This window comes from Salvelinus namaycush, chromosome 14, assembly GCF_016432855.1.
Source record: "Salvelinus namaycush isolate Seneca chromosome 14, SaNama_1.0, whole genome shotgun sequence".
Lineage (NCBI taxonomy): Eukaryota > Metazoa > Chordata > Actinopteri > Salmoniformes > Salmonidae > Salvelinus > Salvelinus namaycush.
This window is the reverse complement of record NC_052320.1, coordinates 39,908,411-39,933,621: the sequence shown is the minus strand read 5'-3', so window position 1 is coordinate 39,933,621 and position 25,211 is coordinate 39,908,411. Positions and strand designations below refer to the sequence as shown.

The window sequence follows — 25,211 nt, the reverse complement described above, 5'->3', positions numbered from 1 at the left end:
ATAGCAATGGCGAATGGGCATTAATTTCCTGATTCCGCTTTGTTCAAATGTATTTGCCGCTAGTCTATGACTCTGTCAGTGACAGGTGGCTATTCAAGATTGCGCAGATTGAAATGTGCCAAATTAGGGTTTGTAAGGTCACGAAAAGTCATGGAAATTAGTTTCATAATTTTTGTTAATGTAATTAATGAAAGCACACTATTAAATATGATCAATCAGTCAAAAAACGACATATCAGCCATTATTGGAATGACCCTTAGGTGCATGTCTGTGGTGCTGCGTGTGTTCCAGTGCGAGTGGGCTGTTGCCCAAAGAGAGAGACATTTCAACAGCAGGTATAAATCAATGACTGACAGACGAACTAGATCACCAATTCAAAACATAACTTGTAGCAGATATCTCACTAGCTACGGTAACTATAGCTAACTAAACATTAATTTTGTAGTTGCCTTCCACCGGCCCCTTATGAGAAATGATTGCAGTCAGAGTGCAGTATAACTACAGTATGTTGAAAATACTTTGTCCAAAATATAAATAAATACTTTAAAAAATAATAACTTTTTACTGCAGTAATTTTAGAGTTAGAGTGCAGTATAACTGCAGTTTCTAAAGTTATTCTGCAATTACTGCATCCAAAATATCACAGTTGACTGCAGTTACTGCACTTTTACTGCAGTTTCAAACTGCAATATTTTTTTTGTAAGGGGCACTGTATAGCCTAAATAAATCCGCACCATTTGAAATCCGGGATTCCCCTCTTAATAAACAGTAGCCATGTAATTGCGACAACGTAAAAAATATTCTAAGAATAGCCTAATTGACAAAATAACTTGCTGTGCAGATCTCCCCCGAAACAGGAATATTTTAGCCTTATATATATAAACATGTCTAGTTTAGATACCTTGCTTTGAAGTAACCTACCTTATCCATTTGATCCCTGATTTATATTGAATGAGGGAATAATTTTATAAAGATAAAAGTATTTGGCTGTAATGTTGAAAAAGCCTGCACACCCAGGAGCTCTCCAGAAGGAGGGTTGACCACATGAGGTGGTAGGTCTACATGGGATCGGACACAGCAGCTTTCCAGTGACAATAATGCTAACTTTTTCATGTAGGCTATAATAATAGTCATGAAAATGTGGTTGAAAGTCATGGAGAAGTCATGGAAAATGTGTATAAACCATTAACAATAAATAATCAGAAATCTCTATTGCATGATGTCATTTGTGAATGTTGGTGAACATAATCTAATGCAGTGGTTACCAAACTGTGGGGCACGCCCCCTAGACGCGAGTGGTCGGCAGGCCCACCCCACAAAAAAAAATCTCTGTCCGGCTTTAAACTTACTCTTGAAAATTGTAATAGTAGAAAGGTGACATTTCTAAATTGGGTAGTGCATCATCAGTTCCTCATCATGAGTCATGTTAGTCATTGCATACCTTAGAGAGCTATTTATAACTTGTCAGAAATGTCCAGATTAACTGTCCCATGTTAGCTATAATTATTTTTTTTTGTCACTAAAATATCACATATCAAAATATCACATGTGTAAATTTGCAGGAAATATGCTTTAAACCTGCAAAATTCTCTCCACCAACAAGAGGGGTGTGAACAGTTTGTGTCATAGACAGTGCTTGTGCCCATAGAAATAGACGTGGCGTGTGCGTGGGGGGCGCAGGATATTCCCCAATGCTGGAAGGGGGGCAGAGTGAAACATTTGGGAACCCCTGGTCTAATGGACCGATTTGGAAAAAGACAGCTCCTGCACTTCTTCTTTCCCAAGTCAAGCACTGACCATTCCTGTAGGATCTTAGTGGTCCCTTTGCTGTCATTTAGTGGACACATTGCCCTATTACCCTCTGCTATGTTTGGACTGCTGTGGTCCATGTTTGCTGTGATCAAGTGTACTACAAAATGTATGGCTCTCCTACTCACTATTTTGTCCACTCTTTTTCAAGGCTAGAACTATTTTGTCATTTCTAATAGCTCGAATAATTCTAAACGTAATATGCATTTTGGTAACATATCTATTTAACTTTTGAATGCACAGTATTGTTTACTAGGTTTTGTCCAATGAATATTGACTATTAACTATTCTTTAACCATCCCCTATTCAATCAGGGATGATTGGAAAATGCATTGTTCAAAAAAAGACATTGCATCATTGTATCTTGATGCGCCTCTGCTTAGAGTATTTGCCTTTGAAGAGAAACAACTGGATGTATCTGCAGAATGCTAGTACACCTAACCTGTCAGTTCCTATCGCCTGCAGAAAGGAATGAAAGTATATAGCTACTCCGGCACTTTTTATTATCTTCACAGGAGCTCATTTCATCATCATTGCCATAGAAGTCTGAGCCAGGTCAGCAGAGCACTCTAGTGGTATATTTGGTGCCACTGCAATGACGTGAGAGCTTTTATTCTCACTAACACAGTGAAATGCATTTCCTGCTTGCTCTTTCCCAACAATGCAAAAGTACTATAAAAATACATTTGAAAAAAGTAAAGTAGAACAAAAACACAATAAATAGAAGAACACGAGAAAGTAAGTAAACCATATGCAGTGTCAGTTCCAGGGTCAGTGCCAATACCATATTTACATTGTGCAGGGATACTGGAGTGGTAGGTTAGCAATGGAGGCTGCTGGGGGGGAGGATGCCTCACATTAATGTCTGGAATGGAGTCAATGGAATGGTATCAAACCACATGGAAATCACATTTGATACCATTCCATTGACCCCATTCCAGCCATTATTATGAGCCATCCTCCCCTCAGTAGCCTCCACTGAAGGTTAGATATGTATAAGGGTAAGGTAACTAGGCATCAGGATATATGATAAACAGAGTAGCAGCAGCGTGTGTGTGTGTGTCTGTATGGTCAGTATGAATGTGTGTTGTGTGTGTGAGCAAATAAAGTGTGTTGGAGTGTCAGTGTGAGTGTCTGTGAGTGAGTGTGTAGAATGTGCATAGAGACAGTGAAAAAATGTAAATAAAATAAAAGGGTAAATACAGATAGATCTTTGTTTTACACTATATTACATTAGCTTTATCACAGATCTTTCTCCTGCTCTGGTAGCAGAATCTAGCATCCGAAACATCTTCCAGTGCCTGAAAAAAGCACCCCATGAATTTATATAAGAGTATTTTCGCTTTCTCCCATATACTCCAAAAGCACTTGATTTATGTGCATTGTTATTGGTACAATATACACTTTTCTGGCTCTGGTTTTGTGAATACTTAAATGTGTAAATCTCTGTAAACCATTCAAATGTTGACTGTCTATAAGTGTGAGGTTGTGGATTTTCGTATGGTTTGGTGTTTTATCAAATAAGTTTTACCAGATGTTTCTTCCTTGTGTTTGCCTCTTATTTTTTTAATCCTATGCTGGTGTACAGTATTTTAAACCCCTGCCAATCAAAAGAAAACTCAAGATTAGACTTGAACAAAGTTTTCAGTTTATTATGGTGATATTCCTCAGTTCTATGGTAACAAGGGGTAAGACATAAGTGCCTTCATTATTTAACAAGACTCTCAGTGCAACTACATGTGAAGACATGCCAGTAGTAATGCATAATTTTGTCTTGGAGACTGTCAACAAGCTGTTGATTGTTGATCACAGTTTTAGAAGGCAGTGAGCGGTGACAGTGAAGGTGTTGGTGAGGACAGTGGCTGTGTGTCCATGTGGGACTACATGAGACAAAGCCTTAGTCTCAACTTGGTCAAACCAACACAGTGCACCTTAAATGGAATAGGGTGTCATTTGAGATTTGTCCAAACAGTGTCACACAAAACAGTGACAACATTCAAACAACAGACGAGTTAGATGTTCAGTCTGCACACTTGTAATCCTGATATGTGGAGAAATCATCCATTCCCTTTGAAAAAGGCCATACATTTGCTCTGAGCTGGAGACCTTCAAAGTAAATGTTTAGGAATTTCACTTTCAAATTTGGCTAGATTTAAAGGGTCAGATTAAGTTAACCAGGGCATTTTGTTTTCCTGTGGTGTTTAAGATGGGTTTTAAATCCAGTAGGCCTAGATGACACAGAGCATAGAGGCACTAACTCTGATTATACAAACACATATACAATGAATAGGTCAAATGTCCATTTAAAAATTCAGGGGTACTGTTAAATTACAATTCTACTTACAAAGTATGTACACATCCTTTAAAAGAAAATGTACCTTTTAGTTTCCCCTGCTGGTGAACATTTGGCATTGCAAAGAGATTTATTTAGCATTTTCCCCAAATATGACCTTATTGTATTCTGGATCAGTCCTTGGCGTTGGCTAAGAGAACCTCACTGGCCCCACTGCCCAGTCCCAGCACTGAGAAGCTCAGAAATGGACCAGTACCACTCAAATGACCCTCTGTTGGAGTGAGACAGAGCGGAAGGAAGGGAGAAATAGAGTACAGGAGGAATGGAGAGACAGGGAGAGACAAACAGAGAGATGTGAATGACAGCAAGATAGGTGCCCTTGTGCCATTGATGACACAAAGGCATGAAACATTAAAACATGCTCTGTGCACGTCATTGTGCACGTCATTGCACACTGAACATCCGTTTCTAAGTTCTTTTCAAATATTTAAGGGTAAACCTTTTCTCCCTGACTGAAGGACTTACCTCCATGGCAATAGAGCAAGGCTAAGCCCACTGCAAGACTAAAAGAACTCAGAAAGAACAGAGGCCCGGCAGAGAGAGGTAGACAGACAGACAGACAGACAGACAGACAGACAGACAGACAGACAGACAGACAGACAGACAGACAGACAGACAGACAGACAGACAGACAGACAGACAGACAGACAGACAGACATACCGAGTGACGTTATGCACATGGCTTCCTCTAAGGAAAACATCTCTTTCTTTGCCACGTGATTGGCAGTAACCGGTTCATTAGAGCTGTATATCAGAGATGACGCACTTTTCTGTTTGACGTTACCTTTGACCTACTGTAAGCATAACAACATCTTCAAAGGAATGAGGAGGTTGGTTTGTGTGTGTGTGTGGGTAAAAGCAGAGCGTAGGGACCGATTGGACTCTGAATGGAGGAATACTAAAATGTTAATTAACCACATGCTTAGCTGAGGTTATGGAGGTGACAGGGCTGGATGCAAAACAAATCGATTAAATCTACGGGGTGGATGCTTCGATAAGAAGCAGCAGTTCGACAAAACTCTTTTCCAAAATGGTCAAATGCATTCAAATCAGAAACAAAGCCATACTATACAGTTGTTAGGCCTCCATAAAATGTTCATTCTAAAAGAAAACTACAAGTGCTGTAGAAAGTACACTACACTGCATTTGTAAAGTATTCAGACCCCTTGACTTTTTCCACATTTTGTTACATTACAGACTTATTCTAAAATAAGCTTAGCCAAGATAGCATAGCAGTTCAGACGTCATTTTGTCCTCGTATTGTCGTGTCCTGTATTTATATATATTTACACCTTTCTTCGCATATCTTTTATATATTTTATTATCCAAGAACTCAACTACAAAAAGCTTTCCTGCAACCCGCCTCACCAATTACAAAAAAAGTATTATTTACCTCAAATCTGAAAATCCACAATAGAAGCTAGCCAGAAGCTAACCAGAAGCTAACCAGAAGCTACCCAGAAGCTAACCATAAGCTAACCTGAAGCTACCCAGAAGTTAGCCGGTTTACTGGCTAACGTTAGTATTTCAGCTAACCACGTTTTGTGGTCATCAGCTATTCCTTTAGCTCGATAATTTATCGGCACTTTTGTACAACGCGACTCAGACCAGAACATACCGGACCTATTTTTCTCAATATCCCCGGATTTCAACCGCAAGCTCTGGACATTTACACCTTGATTTCGCAGCTAGCTAGCTGCAAACCGTGTGACTATTGGCTTACGTCGATCCCGGAGCAAACTTAAATTATTCCGGAGCTAGCCAGATGAAGAGTTCCATCAGTCATTCCTGGGCTACAATCACCTATCCGGACCCGTTTTTTTTTTTACTACAAATGCGGAGCCCCACCGGGCCTTCACGACTGACTACCGACGTTATCTGCCCGAGGGAGTTATCCAACTGGCACCTCCATCGCGACGTTACCTGAACGCTCATCTGGGGCCTGCTAATCGTTAGCTGTCTTATCGGCTGCTATCTGAATAACTATATCGGACAATTTTTCTTGGGTCACTATATCTATTTTGCCAATTGGATTGATCCCCTCTACCACACGGAACCCCACTAATCTACCAACGGAAACGCACGAGGTGACTAAAAATAGACCTCCATCCTATGCTAGCTTGCTACCGATAGCCAGCTACCCGGCCAGCTGTCTGGATCGCCGTGACCCCAACCAACCTCTACTCACTGGACCCTTATGATCACTCGATTAAGCATGCCTCTCCTTAATGTAAATATGCCTTGTCCTCTGCTGTTCTGGTTAGTGTTTATTGGCTTATTTCACTGTAGAGCCTCTAGCCCTGCTCACTATACCATATCCAACCTTTCAGTTCCACCACCCACATATGCGATGACATCACCTGGTTTCAATGATGTTTCTAGAGACAATATCTCTCTCATCATCACTCAATACCTAGGTCAATACCACCACCATCTTGAATAAGCATGCCCCATTCAAGAAATTTAGAACCAGGAACAGATATAGCCCTTGGTTCTCTCCTGACCTGACTGCCCTTAACCAACAGAAAAACATCCTATGGCGTTCTGCAGTAGCATCGAACAGCCCCCATGATATGCAACTTTTCAGGGAAGCTAGAAACCAATATACACAGGCAGTTAGAAAAGCCAAGGCTAGCTTTTTCAAGCAGAAATTTGCTTCCTGCAACACAAACTCAAAGAAGTTCTGGGACACTGTAAAGTCCATGGAGAATAAGAACACCTCCTCCCAGCTTCCAACTGCACTGAAGATAGGAAACACTGTCACCACCGACAAATCCACTATAATTGAGAATTTCAATAAGCATTTTTCTACGGCTGGCCATGCTTTCCACCTGGCTACCCCTACCCCGGTCAACAGCACTGCCCTCCCCTCAGCTACTCGCCCAAGCCTTCCCCATTTCTCTTTCTCCCAAATACAGTCAGCTGATGTTCTGAAAGAGCTGCAAAATCTGGACCCTTACAAATCAGCCGGGCTAGATAATCTGGACCCTTTCTTTCTAAAACTATCTGATGAAATTGTTGCAACCCCTATTACTAGCCTGTTCAACCTCTCTTTCGTGTCGTCTGAGATTCCCAAACATTGGAAAGCAGCTGCGGTCATCCCCCTCTTCAAAGGGGGGGACACTCTTGACCCAAACAGCTACAGACCTATATCTATCCTACCCTGCCTTTCTAAGGTCTTCGAAAGCCAAGTCAACAAACAGATTACCGACCATTTCGAATCCCACCATACCTTCTCTGCTATGCAATCTGGTTTCAGAGCTGGTCATGGGTGCACCTCAGCCACGCTCAAGGTCATAAACGATATCTTAACCGCCATCGATAGGAAACAATACTGTGCAGCCATATTCATTGACCTGGCCAAGGCATTTGACTCTGTCAATCACCACATCCTCATCGGCAGACTCGGCAGCCTTGGTTTCTCTAATGATTGCCTCGCCTGGTTCACCAACTACTTCTCTGATCGAGTTCAGTGTGTCAAATCGGAGGGTCTGTTGTCCGGGCCTCTGGCAGTCTCTATGGGGGTGCCACAGGGTTCAATTCTTGGACCGACTGTCTTCTCTGTATACATCAATGATGTCGCTCTTGCTGCTGGTGAGTCTCTGATCCACCTCTACGCAGACGATACTATTCTGTATACTTCTGGCCCTTCTTTTGACACTGTGTTAACAACCCTCCAGGCGAGCTTCAATGCCATACAACTCTCCTTCCGTGGCCTCCAATTGCTCTTAAATACAAGTAAAACTAAATGCATGCTCTTCAACCGATCGCTGCCTGCACCTGCCCGCCTGTCCAACATCACTACTCTGGACGGCTCTGACTTAGAATATGTGGACAACTACAAATACCTAGGTGTCTGGTTAGACTGTAAACTCTCCTTCCAGACTCACATCAAACATCTCCAATCCAAAGTTAAATCTAGAATTGGCTTCCAATACCGCAACAAAGCATCCTTCACTCATGCTGCCAAACATACCCTTGTAAAACTGACCATCCTACCAATCCTCGACTTCGGTGATGTCATTTACAAAATAGCCTCCAAAACCCTACTCAATAAATTGGATGCAGTCTATCACAGTGCTATCCGTTTTGTCACCAAAGCCCCATATACTACCCACCACTGCGACCTGTACACTCTCGTTGGCTGGATCTCGCTTCATACTCGTCGCCAAACCCACTGGTTCCAGGTCATCTACAAGACCCTGCTAGGTAAAGTCCCCCCTTATCTCAGCTCGCTGGTCACCATAGCAGCACCTACCTGTAGCACGCGCTCCAGCAGGTATATCTCTCTGGTCACCCCCAAAACCAATTCTTCCTTTGGCCGCCTCTCCTTCCAGTTCTCTGCTGCCAATGACTGGAACGAACTACAAAAATCTCTGAAACTGGAAACACTTATCTCCCTCACTAGCTTTAAGCACCAGCTGTCAGAGCAGCTCATAGATTACTGCACCTGTACATAGCCCATCTATAATTTAGCCCAAACAACTACCTCTTTACCTACTGTATTTATTTATTTATTTTTCTCCTTTGCACCCCATTATTTCTATCTCTACTTTGCACATTCTTCCACTGCAAACCAACTATTCCAGTGTTTTTTACTTGCTATATTGTATTCACTTCGCCACCATGGCCTTTTTTATATTTTTATTTATTTATATATATATTTTGTTTGCCTTCACCTCCCTTATCTCACCTCACTTGCTCACATTGTATATAGACTTATTTTTCACTGTATTATTGACTGTATGTTTGTTTTACTCCATGTGTAACTATGTGTTGTTGTATGTGTCGAACTGCTTTGCTTTATCTTGGCCAGGTCGCAATTGTAAATGAGAACGTGTTCTCAATTTGCCTACCTGGTTAAATAAAAGTGAAATAAAAAATAAAAAAATAAATAAAATGGATTACATTTATTTATTTTTCTCAACAATCTACACACTATACCCCATAACGACAAAGCGAAAAAACAGGTTTTTGGAAATGTTAGCAAAAAATTAAATAAAAAAACAGAAATACCTTATTTACGTAAGTATTCAGATCCTGTACTATGAGACTCAAAATTTACCTCAGGTGCATCCTGTTTCCATTGATTATCATTGAGATGTTTCTACAACTTGATTGGAGTCCACCTGTTGTAAATTCAATACTATGTAAGGTCCCCAAGTTGACAGTGCATGTCAGATCAAACACCAAGCCATGAGGTCGAAGGAATTGTATTGAGGCACAGGTCTGAGGAAAGGATCACCTTCAATGCTGCAGCATTGAAAGTCCCTAAGAACACAGCGTCCTCCATCATTCTTAAATGGAAGAAATTTGAAACCACCAATACAGTTCCTCTGTGGAGATGGGATCAAATTCAAGAAGGACAACCTGTGCCAAGCTTGTAGCATCATACCCAACAAGACTCAAGGCTGTAATCGCTGCCAAAGGTGCTTCAACAAAGTACTGAGTAAAGGGTCTGAATACTTATGTAAATGTGATATTTCAGTTTTTAGTTTTTTTATAAATTAGCCAACATTTCTAAAAACCTGTTTTTACTTTGTGATTATGGGGTATTGTGTGTAGATTGATGAGGGGGAAAAACTATTTAATCCATTTTATAATAAGGCTGTAAAGTAACATAATGTGGAAAAGTCACGGGGTCTGAATACTTTCCGAATGCACTGTATATGACCAAAAGTATGTAGATACATACTCGTGAAATCATGGGCATTATTATGGAGTTGGTCCCCCCTTTGCTGCTATAACAGCCTCCACTCTTCTGGGAAGGCTTTCCATTAGATGTTGGACATTGCTGCAGGGACTTGCTTCCATTCAGCCACAAGAGCATTAGTGAAGTCGGGCACTAATGTTGGGCGATTAGGCCTGGCTTGCAGTCAGCGTTCCAATTCATCCCAAAGGTGTTCAATAGGGTTGAGGTCAGGGCTCTGTGCAGGTCAGTCAAGTTCTTCCACACCGATCTTGACAAACCATTTCTGTATGGACCTTGCTTTATGCACAGGGCATTGCCACAACGTTGGAAGCACAGAATTGTCTAGAATGTCATTGTATGCTATAGTGTTAAGATTTTCCTTCACTGGAACTATAGGGCCCAGCCCAAATCATGAAAAACAGCCCCAAACCATGATTCCTCCTCCACCAAATTTTACAGTTGGCACTACACACTCGGGTAGGTAGTGTTCTCCTGGTATCCGCCAAACCCAGATTCGTCCGTCGGACTGCCAGATGGTGAAGCGTGTTTCATCACTCCAGAGAATGCGTTTCCACTGCTCCAAAGTCCAATGGCGGCAAGCTTTACACCACTCCAGCCGACTCTTGGCATTGCGCATGGGCAGCTGTAGCAGGGCAGAAATTTGACAAACTGACTTGTTGGAAAGGTGGCATCCTATGACAGTGCCACGTTGAAAGTCACTGAGCTCTTCAGTAATATCATTCTACTGCCAATGTTTGTCTATGGAGATTGCATGGCGGTGTACTCGATTTTATATACCTGTCAGCAACAGGTGTGGCTGAAATCACAGCATCCACTAATTTGAAGGGGATACCATATACTTTTGTTTATATAGTGTATATCTACACGGACACTGGATATTTACACGCTCACAGGTTATTTACATGTGTGTTGCTCTTTAAATAAAGCATCAAACTACATAATCAGAGCAGAGTGGAGCAGGACTATCCTGCATATAGGAACACTGGAGGGGTTGAGTAGTTCAGTCAAGTAGGGACCAGATGCTCCAACACATAAGAGTCATTCCATTTAATTTCGGAGAAATTAGCCATTTCTCCACAGAAATGAGTGTGAAAGTACCAGGTTTTACCAATTAGATGCCATTGTTCCTGCTACTGTTTTACACCGTTTTATCTATTTTGCTGGTATTCTGTGTTTATTAAATGGATCACAACGTTTTCTTTGGCTTAATCTGAATTTGTTAGTTATCATTAGCCCTGTAATGTGGTATTATATTTACCCCTGTCATTAAGTACATATCTCTCCATGCGGCGGCCCACAGTTAGTCTCCTTTGGGTCTGCAGGCTCTAGAACAGAGACACACGGAACACTGTTAGTGTCACGTTCGTTGAAAGGATCGGACCAAGGCACAGTGTGCGTAGAGTTCCACATTCATTAATAGTGAAACTTACAACAAAACAACAAAGAATCTAACAAACGTGCAGTATTGCAGTGCACAAGGCAACTATACAAAAACAAGATCCCACAACACAAATTAGGTAAATGGCTACCTAAATATGATCCCCAATCAGAGACAACGATAAACAGCTGTCTCTGATTGGGAACCATATCAGGCCAACATAGACATACAAAACCCCCTAGACATACAAAACCCCCTAGACATACAAAAACCCTAGACATACAAAAACTAGCGTACCCACCCTAGTCATACCCTGGCCTAACCAAAATATATAGAAAAACAGAGATATCTAAGGTCAGGGCGTGACAGTACCCCCCCCCCCCCCCCCCCCCCCCAAAGGTGCGGACTCACTCCTATATCAAATCAAATCAAATTTTATTTGTCACATACACATGGTTAGCAGATGTTAATGCGAGTGTAGCGAAATGCTTGTGCTTCTAGTTCCGACAATGCAGTAATAACCAACAAGTAATCTAACCTAACAATTCCACAACTACTACCTTATACACACAAGTGTAAAGGGATAAAGAATATGTACATAAAGATATATGAATGAGTGATGGTACAGAACGGCATAGGCAAGATGCAGTAGATGGTATCGAGTACAGTATATACATATGAGATGAGTAATGTAGGGCATGTAAACATAAAAGTGCATAGTTTAAAGTGGCTAGTGATACATGTATTACATAAAGATGGCAAGATGCAGTAGATGATATAGAGTACAGTATATACATATACATTATATTAAGTGGCATTGTTTAAAGTGGCTAGTGATACATTTTTTATCAATTTCCATCAATTTCCATTATTAAAGTGAGCTGGAGTTGAGTCAGTATGTTGGCAGCAGCCACTCGATGTTAGTGGTGGCTGTTAAACAGTCTGATGGCCTTGAGATAGAAGCTGTTTTTCAGTCTCTCGGTCCCTGCTTTCATGCACCTGTACTGACCTCGCCTTCTGGATGATAGCGGGGTGAACAGGCAGTGGCTCAGGTGGTTGTTGTCCTTGATGATCTTTATGGCCTTCTTGTGACATCGGGTGGTGTAGGTGTCCTGGAGGGCAGGTAGTTTGCCCCCTGTGATGCGTTGTGCAGACCTCACTACCCTCTGGAGAGCCTTACGGTTGTGGGCGGAGCAGTTGCCGTACCAGGCGGTGATACAGTCCGACAGGATGCTCTCGATTGTGCATCTGTAGAAGTGTGTGAGTGCTTTTGGTGACAAGCCGAATTTCTTCAGCCTCCTGAAGTTGAAGAGGCGCTGCTGCGCCTTCTTCACAACGCTGTCTGTGTGGGTGGACCAATTCAGTTTGTCCGTGATGTGTACGCCGAGGAACTTAAAACGTACTACCCTCTCCACTACTGTCCCGTCGATGTGGATAGGGGGGTGCTCCCTCTGCTGTTTCCTGAAGTCCACAATCATCTCCTTTGTTTTGTTGATGTTGAGTGTGAGGTTATTTTCCTGACACCACACTCCGAGGGCCCTCACCTGCTCCCTGTAGGCCGTCTCGTCGTTGTTGGTAATCAAGCCTACCACTGTAGTGTCGTCCGCAAACTTGATGATTGAGTTGGAGGCGTGCATGGCGACGCAGTCGTGGGTGAACAGGGAGTACAGGAGAGGGCTCAGAACGCACCCATGTGGGGCCCCAGTGTTGAGGATCAGCGGGGTGGAGATGTTGTTACCTACCCTCACCACCTGGGGGCGGCCCGTCAGGAAGTCCAGTACCCAGTTGCACAGGGCGGGGTCGAGACCCAGGGTCTCGAGCTTGATGACGAGTTTGGAGGGTACTATGGTGTTAAATGCTGAGCTGTAGTCGATGAACAGCATTCTCACATAGGTATTCCTCTTGTCCAGATGGGTTAGGGCAGTGTGCAGTGTGGTTGCGATTGCGTCGTCTGTGGACCTATTGGGGCGGTAAGCAAATTGGAGTGGGTCTAGGGTGTCAGGTAGGGTGGAGGTGATATGGTCCTTGACTAGTCTCTCAAAGCACTTCATGATGACGGACGTGAGTGCTACGAGGCGGTAGTCGTTTAGTCCGGTTCTGGACGCAGCCCCCCCCTCCTTACGCTGATCCCTCCGCTTTTGTGGAACCGGACCGTGGATCATCGCCGGAGGCTCTGGACTGCAGCTCGTCGCTGAAGACTCTATACTGCAGCTCGTCGCTGAAGACTCTATACTGCAGCTCGTCGCTGAAGACTCTAGACTGTAGATGGTCGCTGGAGACCCCGGACCGGGGACCGTCGCTGGAGACCCCGGACCGGGGACCGTCGCTGGAGACCCCGGACCGGGGACCGTCGCTGGAGACCCCGGACCGGGGATCATCGCTGGAGGTTCCGGACCGTGGCCCGTCGTTGGAGGTTCCGGACCGTGGCCCGTCGTTGGAGGTTCCGGACCGTGGCCCGTCGGAGGAGGTTCCCGGACCGTGGCCCGTCGGAGGAGGTTCCGGACCGTGGCCCGTCGCCGGAAGCTCCGGACCGTGGCCCGTCGCCGGAAGCTCCGGACCGTGGCCCGTCGCCGGAAGCTCCGGACCGTGGCCCGTCGCCGGTAGCTCCGGACCGGGAACTGTCGCCGGAAGCTCTGGACTGTGGAGGCGCACTGGAGGCCTGATGCGTGGGACCGGTACAGGTGGCACCGGGCTGATGACACGCACCTCAGGGCGAGTGCGGGGAAGAGGCACAGGACATACTGGACTGTGGATGTGCACCGCAGACCTGATGCGTGGGACCGGTACAGGTGGCACCGGGCTGATGACACGCACCTCAGGGCGAGTGCGGAGAGGAGGCACAGGACGTACTGGACTGTGGAGGCGCACTGGAGACCTGATGCGTGGGACCGGTACAGGTGGCGCCAGGTGCAGGATATCCTGGTCCGAAGAGGTGTACTGGAGACCAGGAGCGCTGAGCCGGCACAACCCGTCCTGGCTGGATGCCCATTCTAGCGCGGCAAATGCGGGGAGCTGGAATAGAGCACATTATAAATGCGCACTGGAGACACCGTGCGCATCACTGTATAACACGGTGCCTGATCAGTCACATGCTCCGCACGGTAAGCACGGGGAGTTGGCTCAGGTCTTATCCTTACCTCCGCCAATCTCCCTGTGTGCCCCCCAACATTTTTTGGGAGCTGCCTCTCGGGCTTCCGTGCTAGCCATGTCCCCTCGTATCGTCGCCGTTCCTCTTTTGCTGCCTCCACCTGCTTCCATGGCAGGGTCTTGTCCCCTGCCATTACCTCCTCCCAGGTCCAGGATGTCCTCCACTCTCTTTTCTCCCGGGCCCAGGATCCATGCTCCTCTTGAACACGCTGCTTGGTCAGGGTGTGATGGTGTCTTCTGTCACGTTTGTTGAAAGGATCGGACCAAGGCGCAGCGTGGGTAGAGTTCCACATTCTTTAATAGTGAAACTTACAACAAAACAACAAAGAATCTAACAAATGTGCAGTATTGCAGTGCACAAGGCAACTATACAAAAACAAGATCCCACAACACAAATTAGGAAATGGCTACCTAAATATGATCCTCAATCAGAGACAACGATAAACAGCTGTCTCTGATTGGGAACCATATCAGGCCAACATAGACATACAAAAACCCCTAGACATACAAAAACTAGCGTACCCACCCTAGTCACACCCTGACCTTACCAAAATATATAGAAAAACAGAGATATCTAAGGTCAGGGCGTGACAGTTAGTCAGTCTCCACAGCATCACAAAGAAACAGTAGGCATACAACTGCAGGAAACAGACAGAATGAGGAAGACAGACAGAGAGAGAAACAGACAGAGAGAAGCACACTCAGAGACAGACAGCCAGAGAGAGAGAGAGAGAGACAGAAAAAGAAAGACACACACACATTGCCTCTCCTTGCAGTACCTCTTCTTCGGCTGACTCTGGTAGGCAGGTTAAAGTAGAACTTGTCAGCGCGGATCTGAAGCCCCCTGTAGAACTCATGAAACTCCTCCTCGCCCTTCCCCTGTAAGTACACCAGCAGCTCAGCCAATCGCACCGCAGTAGGCACGCTCAGGTTCCTGAACTGAATTAGACAAGCATCCAATCACAAGTGTCCAGTCAACTGTCCAATTATCCATAATGCATTTATGGATCTGTAATAAGGCCTTCATCCTGACTATTATTGTCCAGTATTCCCTAGAATCACAAAATACAACACATCAAATTGCAAAGACTGAAATATTGTAAATTGGATGACCATGTAGAGCTAGATATGTAAAGGCCTAGAGGGTAAGGGTGGTCTGGCGAAAGTGGTGTAAAGCTGTGTGCACCCTGTAGTGAACCTAAATCCCTTCAGAGAGTTAGCATACTCACTAGGCTACTTACCCTCTGGGCCTCCTTGTCAGTAAGTATTTGAGGTTAGGTCCTGTTGAACTGCAGCACCAGCCTGCCCACCAGCTCAGTGTGCATCCTCTGGTCTAAACACAGGAACTTGGAGTTCCTTTTTAGCTGCTCATGGTAGCCATCTGAGCCTGACCAGGGAGCTAGGGAATACAGGAAACAAGGAAAAAGAACACACATTTGGGCAGCACCTTAATTAGAAGATATATAAACTCTGCAAAAAAAGAAAAGTCCTCTCACTGTCAACTGCGTTTATTTTCAGCAAACTTAACATGTGTAAATATTTGTATGAACATAGCAAGATTCAACAACTGAGACATAAACTGAACAAGTTCCACAGACATGTGACTAACAGAAATGGAATAACGTGTCCCTGAACAAAGGGACACAAAAGTAACAGTCAGTATCTGGTGTGGCCACCAGCTGCATTAAGTACTGCAGTGCATCTCTCCTCATGGACTGCACCAGATTGGCCATTTCTTGCTGTGAGATGTTACCCCACTCTTCCACCAAGGCACCTGCAAGTTCCCGGACATTTCTGGGGGGAATGGCCCTAGAACTCACCCTCCGATCCAACAGGTCCCAGATGTGCTCAATGGGATTGAGATCTGGGCTCTTTGCTGGCCATGGCAGAACACTGACATTCCTGTCTTGCATGAAATCACGCACAGAACGAGCAGTATGGCTGGTGGCATTGTCATGCTGGAGGGTCATGTCAGGATGAGCCTGCAGGAAGGGTACCACATGAGGGAGGAGGATGTCTTCCCTGTAACGCACAGCATTGAGATTGCCTGCAATGACAACAAGCTCAGTCCGATGATGCTGTGACACACCGCCCCAGACCATAACGGAACCTCCACCTCCAAATCGATCCCGCTCCAGAGTACAGGCCTCGGTGTAACGCTCATTCCTTCGACGATAAATGCAAATCTGACCATCATACTCACTAGCTGCATTAAGTACTGCAGTGCATCTCCTCCTCATGGACTGCACCAGATTTGCCAGTTCTTGCAGTGAGATGTTACCCCACTCTTCCACCAAGGCACCTGCAAGTCCCCGGACCTTTCTGGGGGGAATGACCCTAGCCCTCACCCTCCGATCCAACAGGTCCCAGACGTGCTCAATGGGATTGGGTGAAGTGAAGAGTACTTTTTGCCAGTCCAGCGACAGTGGGTTTGTGCCCATAGGCGACATTGTTTCCGGTGATGTCTGGTGAAGTCCTCATTCCAGCCTCTCTCAGCCTATTGCGGACAGTCTGAGCACTGATGGAGGAATTGTGCGTTCCTGGTGTAACTCGGGCAGTTGATGTTGCCATCCTGTATCTGTCCTGCAGGTGTAATGTTCGGATGTACTGATCCTGTGAAGGTGTTGTTACACATGGTCTGCCACTGCGAGGACGATCAGCTGTCCGTCCTGTAGCTCTGTCTTAGGCGTCTCACAGTACGGACATTGCAATTTATTGCCCTGGCCACATCTGCAGTCCTCATGCCTCCTTGCAGCATGCCTAAGACACATTCACACAGATGAGCAGGGACCCTGGGCATATTTCTTTTGGTGTTTTTCAGAGTCAGTAGAAAGGCCTCTTTAGTGTCCTAAATTTTCATAACTGTGATCTTAATTGCCTACCGTCTGTAAGCTGTTAGTGTCTTAACGACCGTTCCACAGGTGCATGTTCATTGATTGTTTATGGTTCATTGAACAAGCATGGGAAACAGTGTTTAAACCTTTTACAATGAAGATCTGTGAAGTTATTTGGATTTTTACAAATTATCTTTGAAAGACAGGGTCCTGATTTTATTCATGTTTAGCCAATTGAGGCCTACTAAAATGTAAATCTCATTTACAGTACTTGCGATTATTGTGGGTCTACTTTCATGTTGGTAAAATAATTAAGTTAAATACAACCAATACTTTAGTTTGAGTTGTTGTAGATTGAGAAGGCCAGCATGCAACAGGTTCCGGGTGGCGAGAAGACATTGTGGACAGTTGTGACAGATTGTACTCTGCAGCGCATGATTCGCCCATAAATCAAAAGCCTCAAAAGCTATATTCAAATTGAATAACCTGCCATGGAAGAAAACGGATGCCTCTTCGCCGCCAATGACTGCCTCTTCGCTAACTTCTTGCTCTCCCTAATTTGACGCTCTTCCCATGATGACAGCACACCCGGCCGAACACCCCGGCCCCACTGTAGTGGTGCACTAATGGCTATTAATAAGTCACGTCACTGACTGAGGTCTAAACTATGCAAGAATGTGTACCTACACTGTAATTACACTGTAGCCTACCTACCTATGTAACTTATATATGTGTTATATGGCACCCACATAAGTATAATATTGAGTCTCTTGGATCACTCAAAAATAGTCTGTTCATTGATTGGTTGTTTTATTGACGGCAAACCTCTCCTCCTAACTTGGTGACTGACTCTTTTGGTTAGATTCTATTGGTTAAACTCCCTTACAATCGCATTCCTAACTGATGAAGGTTCTGCCACATCTTTGTTCATTGATTGGAAACGTTTAAGAACATAGAATTTATTACATGATTAATTGTCAATCCATTCGCGGTGGGACTTGCGTGGGCTATAGGAAAATAAAAAAAGTATCATAAAATTCCAATAGTACAGAATAACATGTAAGAGTTATTTATACCATGAGGTACCATCCCATATTGTACACAGCAGGATTGGGAAATGTAGGCCTACACATGCTATCCCTTGATCCACCAAAGCAAAAGCATCAAACCTAAAAATGCTGAATACTGTACAACATGATTCTTTCATGGCTCAGAGATACAGGACATTCCATTTCAGAACTGAAATATTTACTGTGCACATGTTTATTACTATTGTACATTTCCAGGAGGAACACTGTGAAATCAGGCAGCAACATAATAAGTATTTCCTATGGAATAAAGACTGTTCTCCCCTGTAAGCACAACTTTCCGCTTCGGGCAGTGTCCAGAGGGGTAGGGTCTGCGTTTAAGGCACATGTCTGATGCACCCTAGAAATGCTGCCTTGTCACTGAATGGTCTACTGCAGGTCAATGTCAAATGACTAATAAATGGTCATGTGGTCATTTAGTCCGGCGATATTCATTGGTGCCCGGTTAATAATGGCATAGGCTTGGTAACAATTCAGGTGGTCCTCTTTACTTTTGGATATAGTTTCCAGCTGGTTGATGTTCAGTTTATCCATGACCCTGTGGTCTATGCTCAGTCACTTCCTGGTTGTGACCTCACACGGATATGACCCGTACGGGGCGCTCCTTGACATAGAGGGGGTGTCGACACATCCTGTAGGGCTTCTCCAGAAGTGGAGATACACTGCCCTCCTGTCCTCCATACTGCCTGACCAGGCCTGAGCCTGGGGGTACCACTTGGTTCTGAACCAGGCCCGTGGTCCGAGGTGGACCTGGATACTGGGTTGGGATAGGGTTTTGAAGTAGACCTGGATTGTGTGGCAGACCTGGGTTGTGGTAGAGGCCTGAGTTGTGTGGGAGGATGGGCTGGTTGTAGCCTCTGCAGGGAAGAGGAGCTGAGTTGAGGGCTGGGCCAGTGGTGGAGGCCTGGACTGGACCAGTCAGAGCATAGGGGTACTGATGATACCTGTAGAGAGGACAGACACAGAGACATTGAGCTTTGCAAGGCAGACACGCATGAACATGCATGCACGCAGGCACACACACACACACACACAGTCCTAACCAGCTGGGTCTCTTATTGGTACACATTGAAGGGTCATTGTTGACCCATGGTGGAAGTGCCTTCTCCTGGGTGTTGTTATTGTTGTTCCTGCCATTGTTGCCATAGCGAGAGGCCCTGTTCTCTTCCAGTTCCACTTGCTCCAGCTGGTGCCACAGACGCGTCTCCCTGGCAACGCAAAAAAAGTTTTTACAGTAGTAGGATCTTAATTTGTTCACTCTTTTGTTGCTGAGAATTTTCCTGAACAGCAGGAAATCCAAACGTGTAGTGTATTTGAGGTTTAAAAAGGCTTCTAAAGTTTATCATTTCCACTTTGAAATTTCAGACTTGATTTGCCCTAATGAAAAATGTATCAACCCATACAAAAATGTTCATTAATGATAATTCACATAATAATTCACATTTCCTGTTGCTGCAAGATTATTTTCCTGCTATAGCAAACTGGCTTAAATTAAGATCCTACATCTGTATAGTCCCATGTAACTTACTTGGTAAAGGATGATGCTTGCAATGCCAGGGTTGTGTGTTTTATTCCCATGGGGGACTATTATGAAAATGTATGCAGTCATTACTGTAAATCTGAAAATGTATACACTCACTAAGTTGCTCTGGATAAGAGCATCTGCTAAAATGTAAATGTTGTACTGTCAATAGCTACTGTGTATCTCAATATTGTTATCAATCCCCTTTACCACATAGTATAATTTACGGCTCTCCATCTTTCGCTTTTTCTCACCTCTTCCTGTCTTCTCTTTTCCTTTCTCTCCCCCCTTTCTTCCGTTCATCTCTCCTTCTCATGTGTCCTGTCTCATCTTTTGGTCTCCTCTCCTCCTTCTCCCCTTTCCCTAGTCATCGCTCCTCCTCTCCTACCTCTCTCCTCATCTACTATCTCCTCTCACCCATCCAGTCTATCTCTCCTTCTCACCTCTCCTTCCATCCTACTTCCATCTCTCCCTCCGGCCTCTTCCTGTCTCCTCCATCACTCCTCTCCCCTCTGCTCCCATTCTCCCTCCATCACTCCTCTCACCCTTCTTCCTCTCCTCCTCTGCTCTTCTCTCGCTCTCTCTCTCCTCACCTCCTCTCCTCCCTCATCTCTCCTCTCACCTCTCCTCCTTCTTCTTCTCCTCCTCCGTGACACAGTCGAGCAGACAGCAGGTGATGAAGGCAATGGACATGAGGAGGATGATGGCACAGCTGATGATGGATGCCACCACTGCCACACGGAACCCAAAGTCTTCCGACGGGGACACCGCTGGGAGAAAAGATAAAACATCTATCAATTAATTTATGAGATCTGTCTACAGATAACGAACAAGATATATAAAATCAAATCACTCCAGAAAGTGATGGAAATATGATATATTTGAATGCCTTTTTAAGTGTATTGCATCCATTTATAATAGACATCAATAAGTACCTTGGTACCATGGTACCTAAAGTATGACATTGACATCTACATGACACTGGCCATGGTCAGAGAGCACATAAAACTATCTCCAATATATTCCTCTATATTCCTCTTTTTCAGAATAATTAAGAGGCTGACAGGCAGGGAGTTTGCAATCCATGCACTTTTTCCACTCAATGCATTCTGAAGATTTAATATACTCCTACACATGCATGCACGCACGCACACACACACACACACATACAAGCACGCACACACACACGTACACTTTCCTAAGAGGACTACTTTCATTTTCACAATGAAGCCGAGTCTGACTCATCCATAATGTATGACTGAAGTGACGGCTGTCTTCACATGCTCTCAGCCATTGATTGGCCAGATGAGCTGACTCCCTAGAGTCAGACGGAGAAGGGTGAGAGAGTGACAAACCTAACAGTCTCTCATTTGGACTTCGGTTCCTCATTGAATACAAATATGCTTTACATAAGTGGCTTATAAATATGAAAAGGACGTCTATGAATATTTCAAGAGCAAACATAACCGGCACTGTACTATTGCGGAGTGCTTTGATTGCTGGCTGGTATATAATTTTCTATGACAACATGTCCTATAGGAGTAGACTGGTGTCCTCAGACCAACTCTGCCATATACTAACATACTGTAACTATGAACATCCACACCTACAAGTAAAGACCAGTGGTACATAAGTGTGTGAGTATCCTCTCAGCATTAGATGGGTCATTCCACTAATTCGGTGCCTTTTGAGAAGTGTCACTTTTAAATGTTTTTCAAAGCGCAGATGTTCAACTTAATAAAAAACAGGTTTTCCCATCTCAAGAGGTTAAATAAAAAATATATAATATAGTAAGTGCCTATTAAGTACCAAATATAGTAACAGAGTTGACTGTAACAGAGTTGACTGTAACAGGGTTGACGATGTGTTCTTAAATCAGCCATTAATCCCCTTGTGACAGGAGGAATAAAAGCTTGTTCTGTGCAACAGGGAGTGGCAATTGAATGCAAGATTCACACCAAAAATAAATTTCTTAAAATATTCCTACCTTGTCTATCTATGGGTAACGGGGTTGACGTGTTATGCTCGACCCACTCAGTTTTCTATCATAAAACACCAGAAAAAGGCCAAAAAGAGTAGAACCAGCTCACTTGCTTTTACTCTATGATTTGACTATTAGATGTTCATTGTTTGTTTAGATTAATTTGGGGATTAAGTGGGATAAAATCTTTCTAGAAGTGATACAGGTGTGAAGGAGGGACATGTCAAAAATCTGAATTTTGGAACTTCACTTTAGCAAGCCTTCATTCATATGAAATGACACTTCATTTCATATAACAGGCTTTTAAAATGCTATATTTGTCCACAATTTCTACATAAAATATCAAAGGGTTGCAAAAAGGCACTAATTTCGTGGAACGACACAGATACATACGTTTACACCATGGAGAGCCTCCTGACCACTGGGTGCTGTTGCTGCCCCAAACACAGGACACCTCATTGCCCCCTACCAGACGGTGTCTGGATGGGCACTGCAGGGTGATCACCGTGCCCACATTGGTGCCATTCCCCTGAATGATCTTCTGGGTGCCCAGGGCGGGCTGGGGCATGGGCGTGCACTGGCCTGGAGGGGGTGATGGGAGATGGTAACTATGGTACATACAGCCATATGTGAGCAGAACAGATAACTCAAACTAGAACAGCCACAATATAACTTTCAGAGGAGAGAGCACCACATGGAACCTTCACAATGGAATGCTGCTGCTTCCCTTCAGCACAGAACACTACATTACAGAACACTCTGCATCGAAGCCCGTTGGGGGCTGCTCAGTATTGCGTGACAAAAACACACACCACATCTGCAGCCCTACGCTTTGCTGCATCTAATGCTGATGGTATCAAAGCAGGAAACATGATAAATCATTAAATAAAAGGCCTGCTAGCTTGGCAGAAACTCAGGTCTCATTTGTGGCCATGTTAAACAGCTGGTTTTCAGACTCAGCACGGTGCTGCAGGAAAATGGACTCCCGCTGTGAGCTCTGGTTTTCATACTGAACTATGACCCTCAACAGAAGGACACTGCTCTAATGCAAATATACAGGAGTGTATTTCGGAAGGAATCAAAGTAAGCCACAGCTTGTGGATAAACAAAGCAGCTTTGTCACATCCTGTGAAGCGTGTTCAGTCAATTGTTTCTACACTGGCTGTGCTACTGTAATTGGTTAATATAACAAAAAACACATTCACATCTTATCACCTCAAGAGTATAACGGAAATGTAATTAAATTCAAATGTAATTAATCTCTCATTCTCTCTCGCTATAATTCAAAGGAATACTCTCACGAGTCTCAGAAGTTTGGGAATTTGCGAACACTATTTTCAAATGACATTTGAGGGAAATTGTCTGTGAAATCATGTAGCCTAGGCCTATTACGATTGTTTAGAAATTGTTGCAGTGTTTTCTTGCCACCACAAGAGGTCCTACATGTTCAAGAAATTACTTCCTGAACTCAACGGTATCTGAAAGAGGAACCAAGTTCTTTTAATTCAGATAAGGTTTGAAATAGTGTTCGTAAATTCCAAGACTTCTGAGACTCATGAGAGTATTCCTTTGAATTATAGCGAGAGAGAATGAGAGAGTGAGAAAGAGAGAGAGAGACAGAGAGAGTCAGCAAGCAAGAGAGTTATGTTGCTGACTGACTATTGGGTGGTAGGCTAATTCATAACCCATCATTTCTGCAGGGCAGGCAGACAGCGCTCTCCAGTAGTCTGTGACTCATAGATTTCTGATCAAAGATATCAGTTCTCTCTGTCAGTTGGGCTGGGCTGGCAGGGTGAGTTACATTGCTGAGTAGGCCTTTCAAGGCCATGATGAAACCTCGCCAGCCTGAACAGATCCACAGAAAACACCATATTTATGCAACGTTTTTTTAGTACACAATAGACAATTTTATGTAACTTGTGAGTGTGTGTGTGAGAGAGAGAGAGAGCGTGTGTGTATGTGTATGTGTGTGTTTAAAGGTGTAGCTGTACATCCTAGCTCAGTACAACCGCAGTGTTAGTTGGTGTGAAACTAAGAAACAGTGCATTCTGAAAGCCACCTGCAGCTTCTCAGACCATGTGATTTATAGGAACACACTCTCACTTCGCCCTCTCCATTCTTTTATCCTTATTCACAATGCAGGCTCAGAATAGACAAGAGGCTGGCTACTCTATTATTCCATTAAAGCCATAGCTTATAAAACGTTAAGACCTTTTATTCCATGTATGTTTTGCTGTCATGTGATAGTTTGCAAACATATTATGCGTAGCTTGCAGAAAGTAAGCCTAATGTTGTTTTCCTGCAATGTAATTCATTGAGTACAGATACATCATATAAATGAAGTGCTATTTGTGTGTCATGGAATGCATTTTCTCCCCAAAATTAGGCTACATGTTGGTAGGCCCTACTCTGTGATGGTATACACACACAGTTTACAGCTATATTTAACAAAGCCATTAAACAACATCATAATGCCTCCAATAAAACAGGCACTGTTCTAATGACATGACATCTATGACCACATTGGATACATCCTGAAGCTCGCTTACCTGTATAATTACGGCCACGGTTGCCGTTTTTGGTTGAATAAATAGTTCTGGAAACATCAACCACCGAAGCTGTAACCGTTGACATGTCGGACGTAATCTACCCAACGGTCGACAACCCCTACAGGACGCGCGTAAAAAACGACAAGGAGACCCACAAGAGTATGCTACGGTAGCCTACAGCTGGAGAATTATGGTCACTGTGCTGGATTGTGTTCGCAGCTGTCTCAGTGCCTGTGCGTGCTCACGCGTTTGCTTTTTTCTGCATCTTACTCCCGAGCACACGGACCCAACAGCAACCCATCAGTGTGTGTGTAGGTGTGTTGGTGTATCGGCTCGGCATGTCGCGCTGTGCTCTGGGAACGCACTGACTGTCCCGAGCAAAATCCGTCCTTCTTTGTCTGCGAGATTCTGCTAAACTAATCGCTGTGTAGGCTGTCAAAATATCACTTGGTTAACTTGATGTCACGGTAATAGGCCTGTTGTCAGGGCCCCCCGAAGGTTGGCAGAATAGAATTAGGAATTAAAATAGGCCTACATTAAGTAATGTAATATGATCGCTATGGTGGGCAGTGAGTTCCTTCTTTCAGTTCACAATACAGTAGTAAACTGTGTGTTTGTGGGCTAGAGGTGATTCTGTCACATTGCCCCGCCTTTGATGATCTGTTTGTGCACACATTATACTTTACGATAATGGTACTGTATGCTGTCATTCATAGCACTAAGCATAGATAACCAGTCTTTTGATATACTATAAGCTATTTGGAAGTAGTCACATTTTATATTTCTTATAACATGCTATTTATAAGACTCGGATATCAAATCAAATCAAATGTATTT

The 25,211-nt window shown here is 44.1% G+C and overlaps 1 protein-coding gene and 1 pseudogene across 1 annotated transcript; both read right to left on the bottom strand.

Annotated features, from left to right (window-relative positions):
• Positions 1 to 4,260: 4,260 nt before the first annotated feature.
• On the bottom strand, positions 4,261 to 18,856 carry LOC120058752 (annotated as a pseudogene).
• A 40-nt stretch (positions 18,857 to 18,896) lies between these two features.
• Positions 18,897 to 24,459, bottom strand: LOC120059003. Its single transcript, XM_039007761.1, has 5 exons — positions 24,375 to 24,459; positions 22,219 to 22,407; positions 20,467 to 20,614; positions 19,366 to 19,530; positions 18,897 to 19,266 (listed from the first exon to the last, which is right to left on the bottom strand). The coding sequence occupies exons 1-5, from the start codon at positions 24,457 to 24,459 to the stop codon at positions 18,897 to 18,899; spliced, it is 957 nt and encodes a 318-aa protein (XP_038863689.1).
• Between the last annotated feature and the right edge of the window lie 752 nt (positions 24,460 to 25,211).

Coding starts and splice junctions, on each gene's coding strand:
- LOC120059003 (XM_039007761.1), bottom strand. CDS start 24,459: ATGTCAACGGTTACAGCTTCGGTGGTTGATGTTTCCAGAACTATTTAT. Junction 20,615..22,218: donor AGGCTCTCCATGGTGTAAAC/GTATGTATCTGT, acceptor CTTTTCTCCCAG/CGGTGTCCCCGTCGGAAGAC. Junction 19,267..19,365: donor ACCAATAAGAGACCCAGCTG/GTTAGGACTGTG, acceptor TCCTCTCTACAG/GTATCATCAGTACCCCTATG.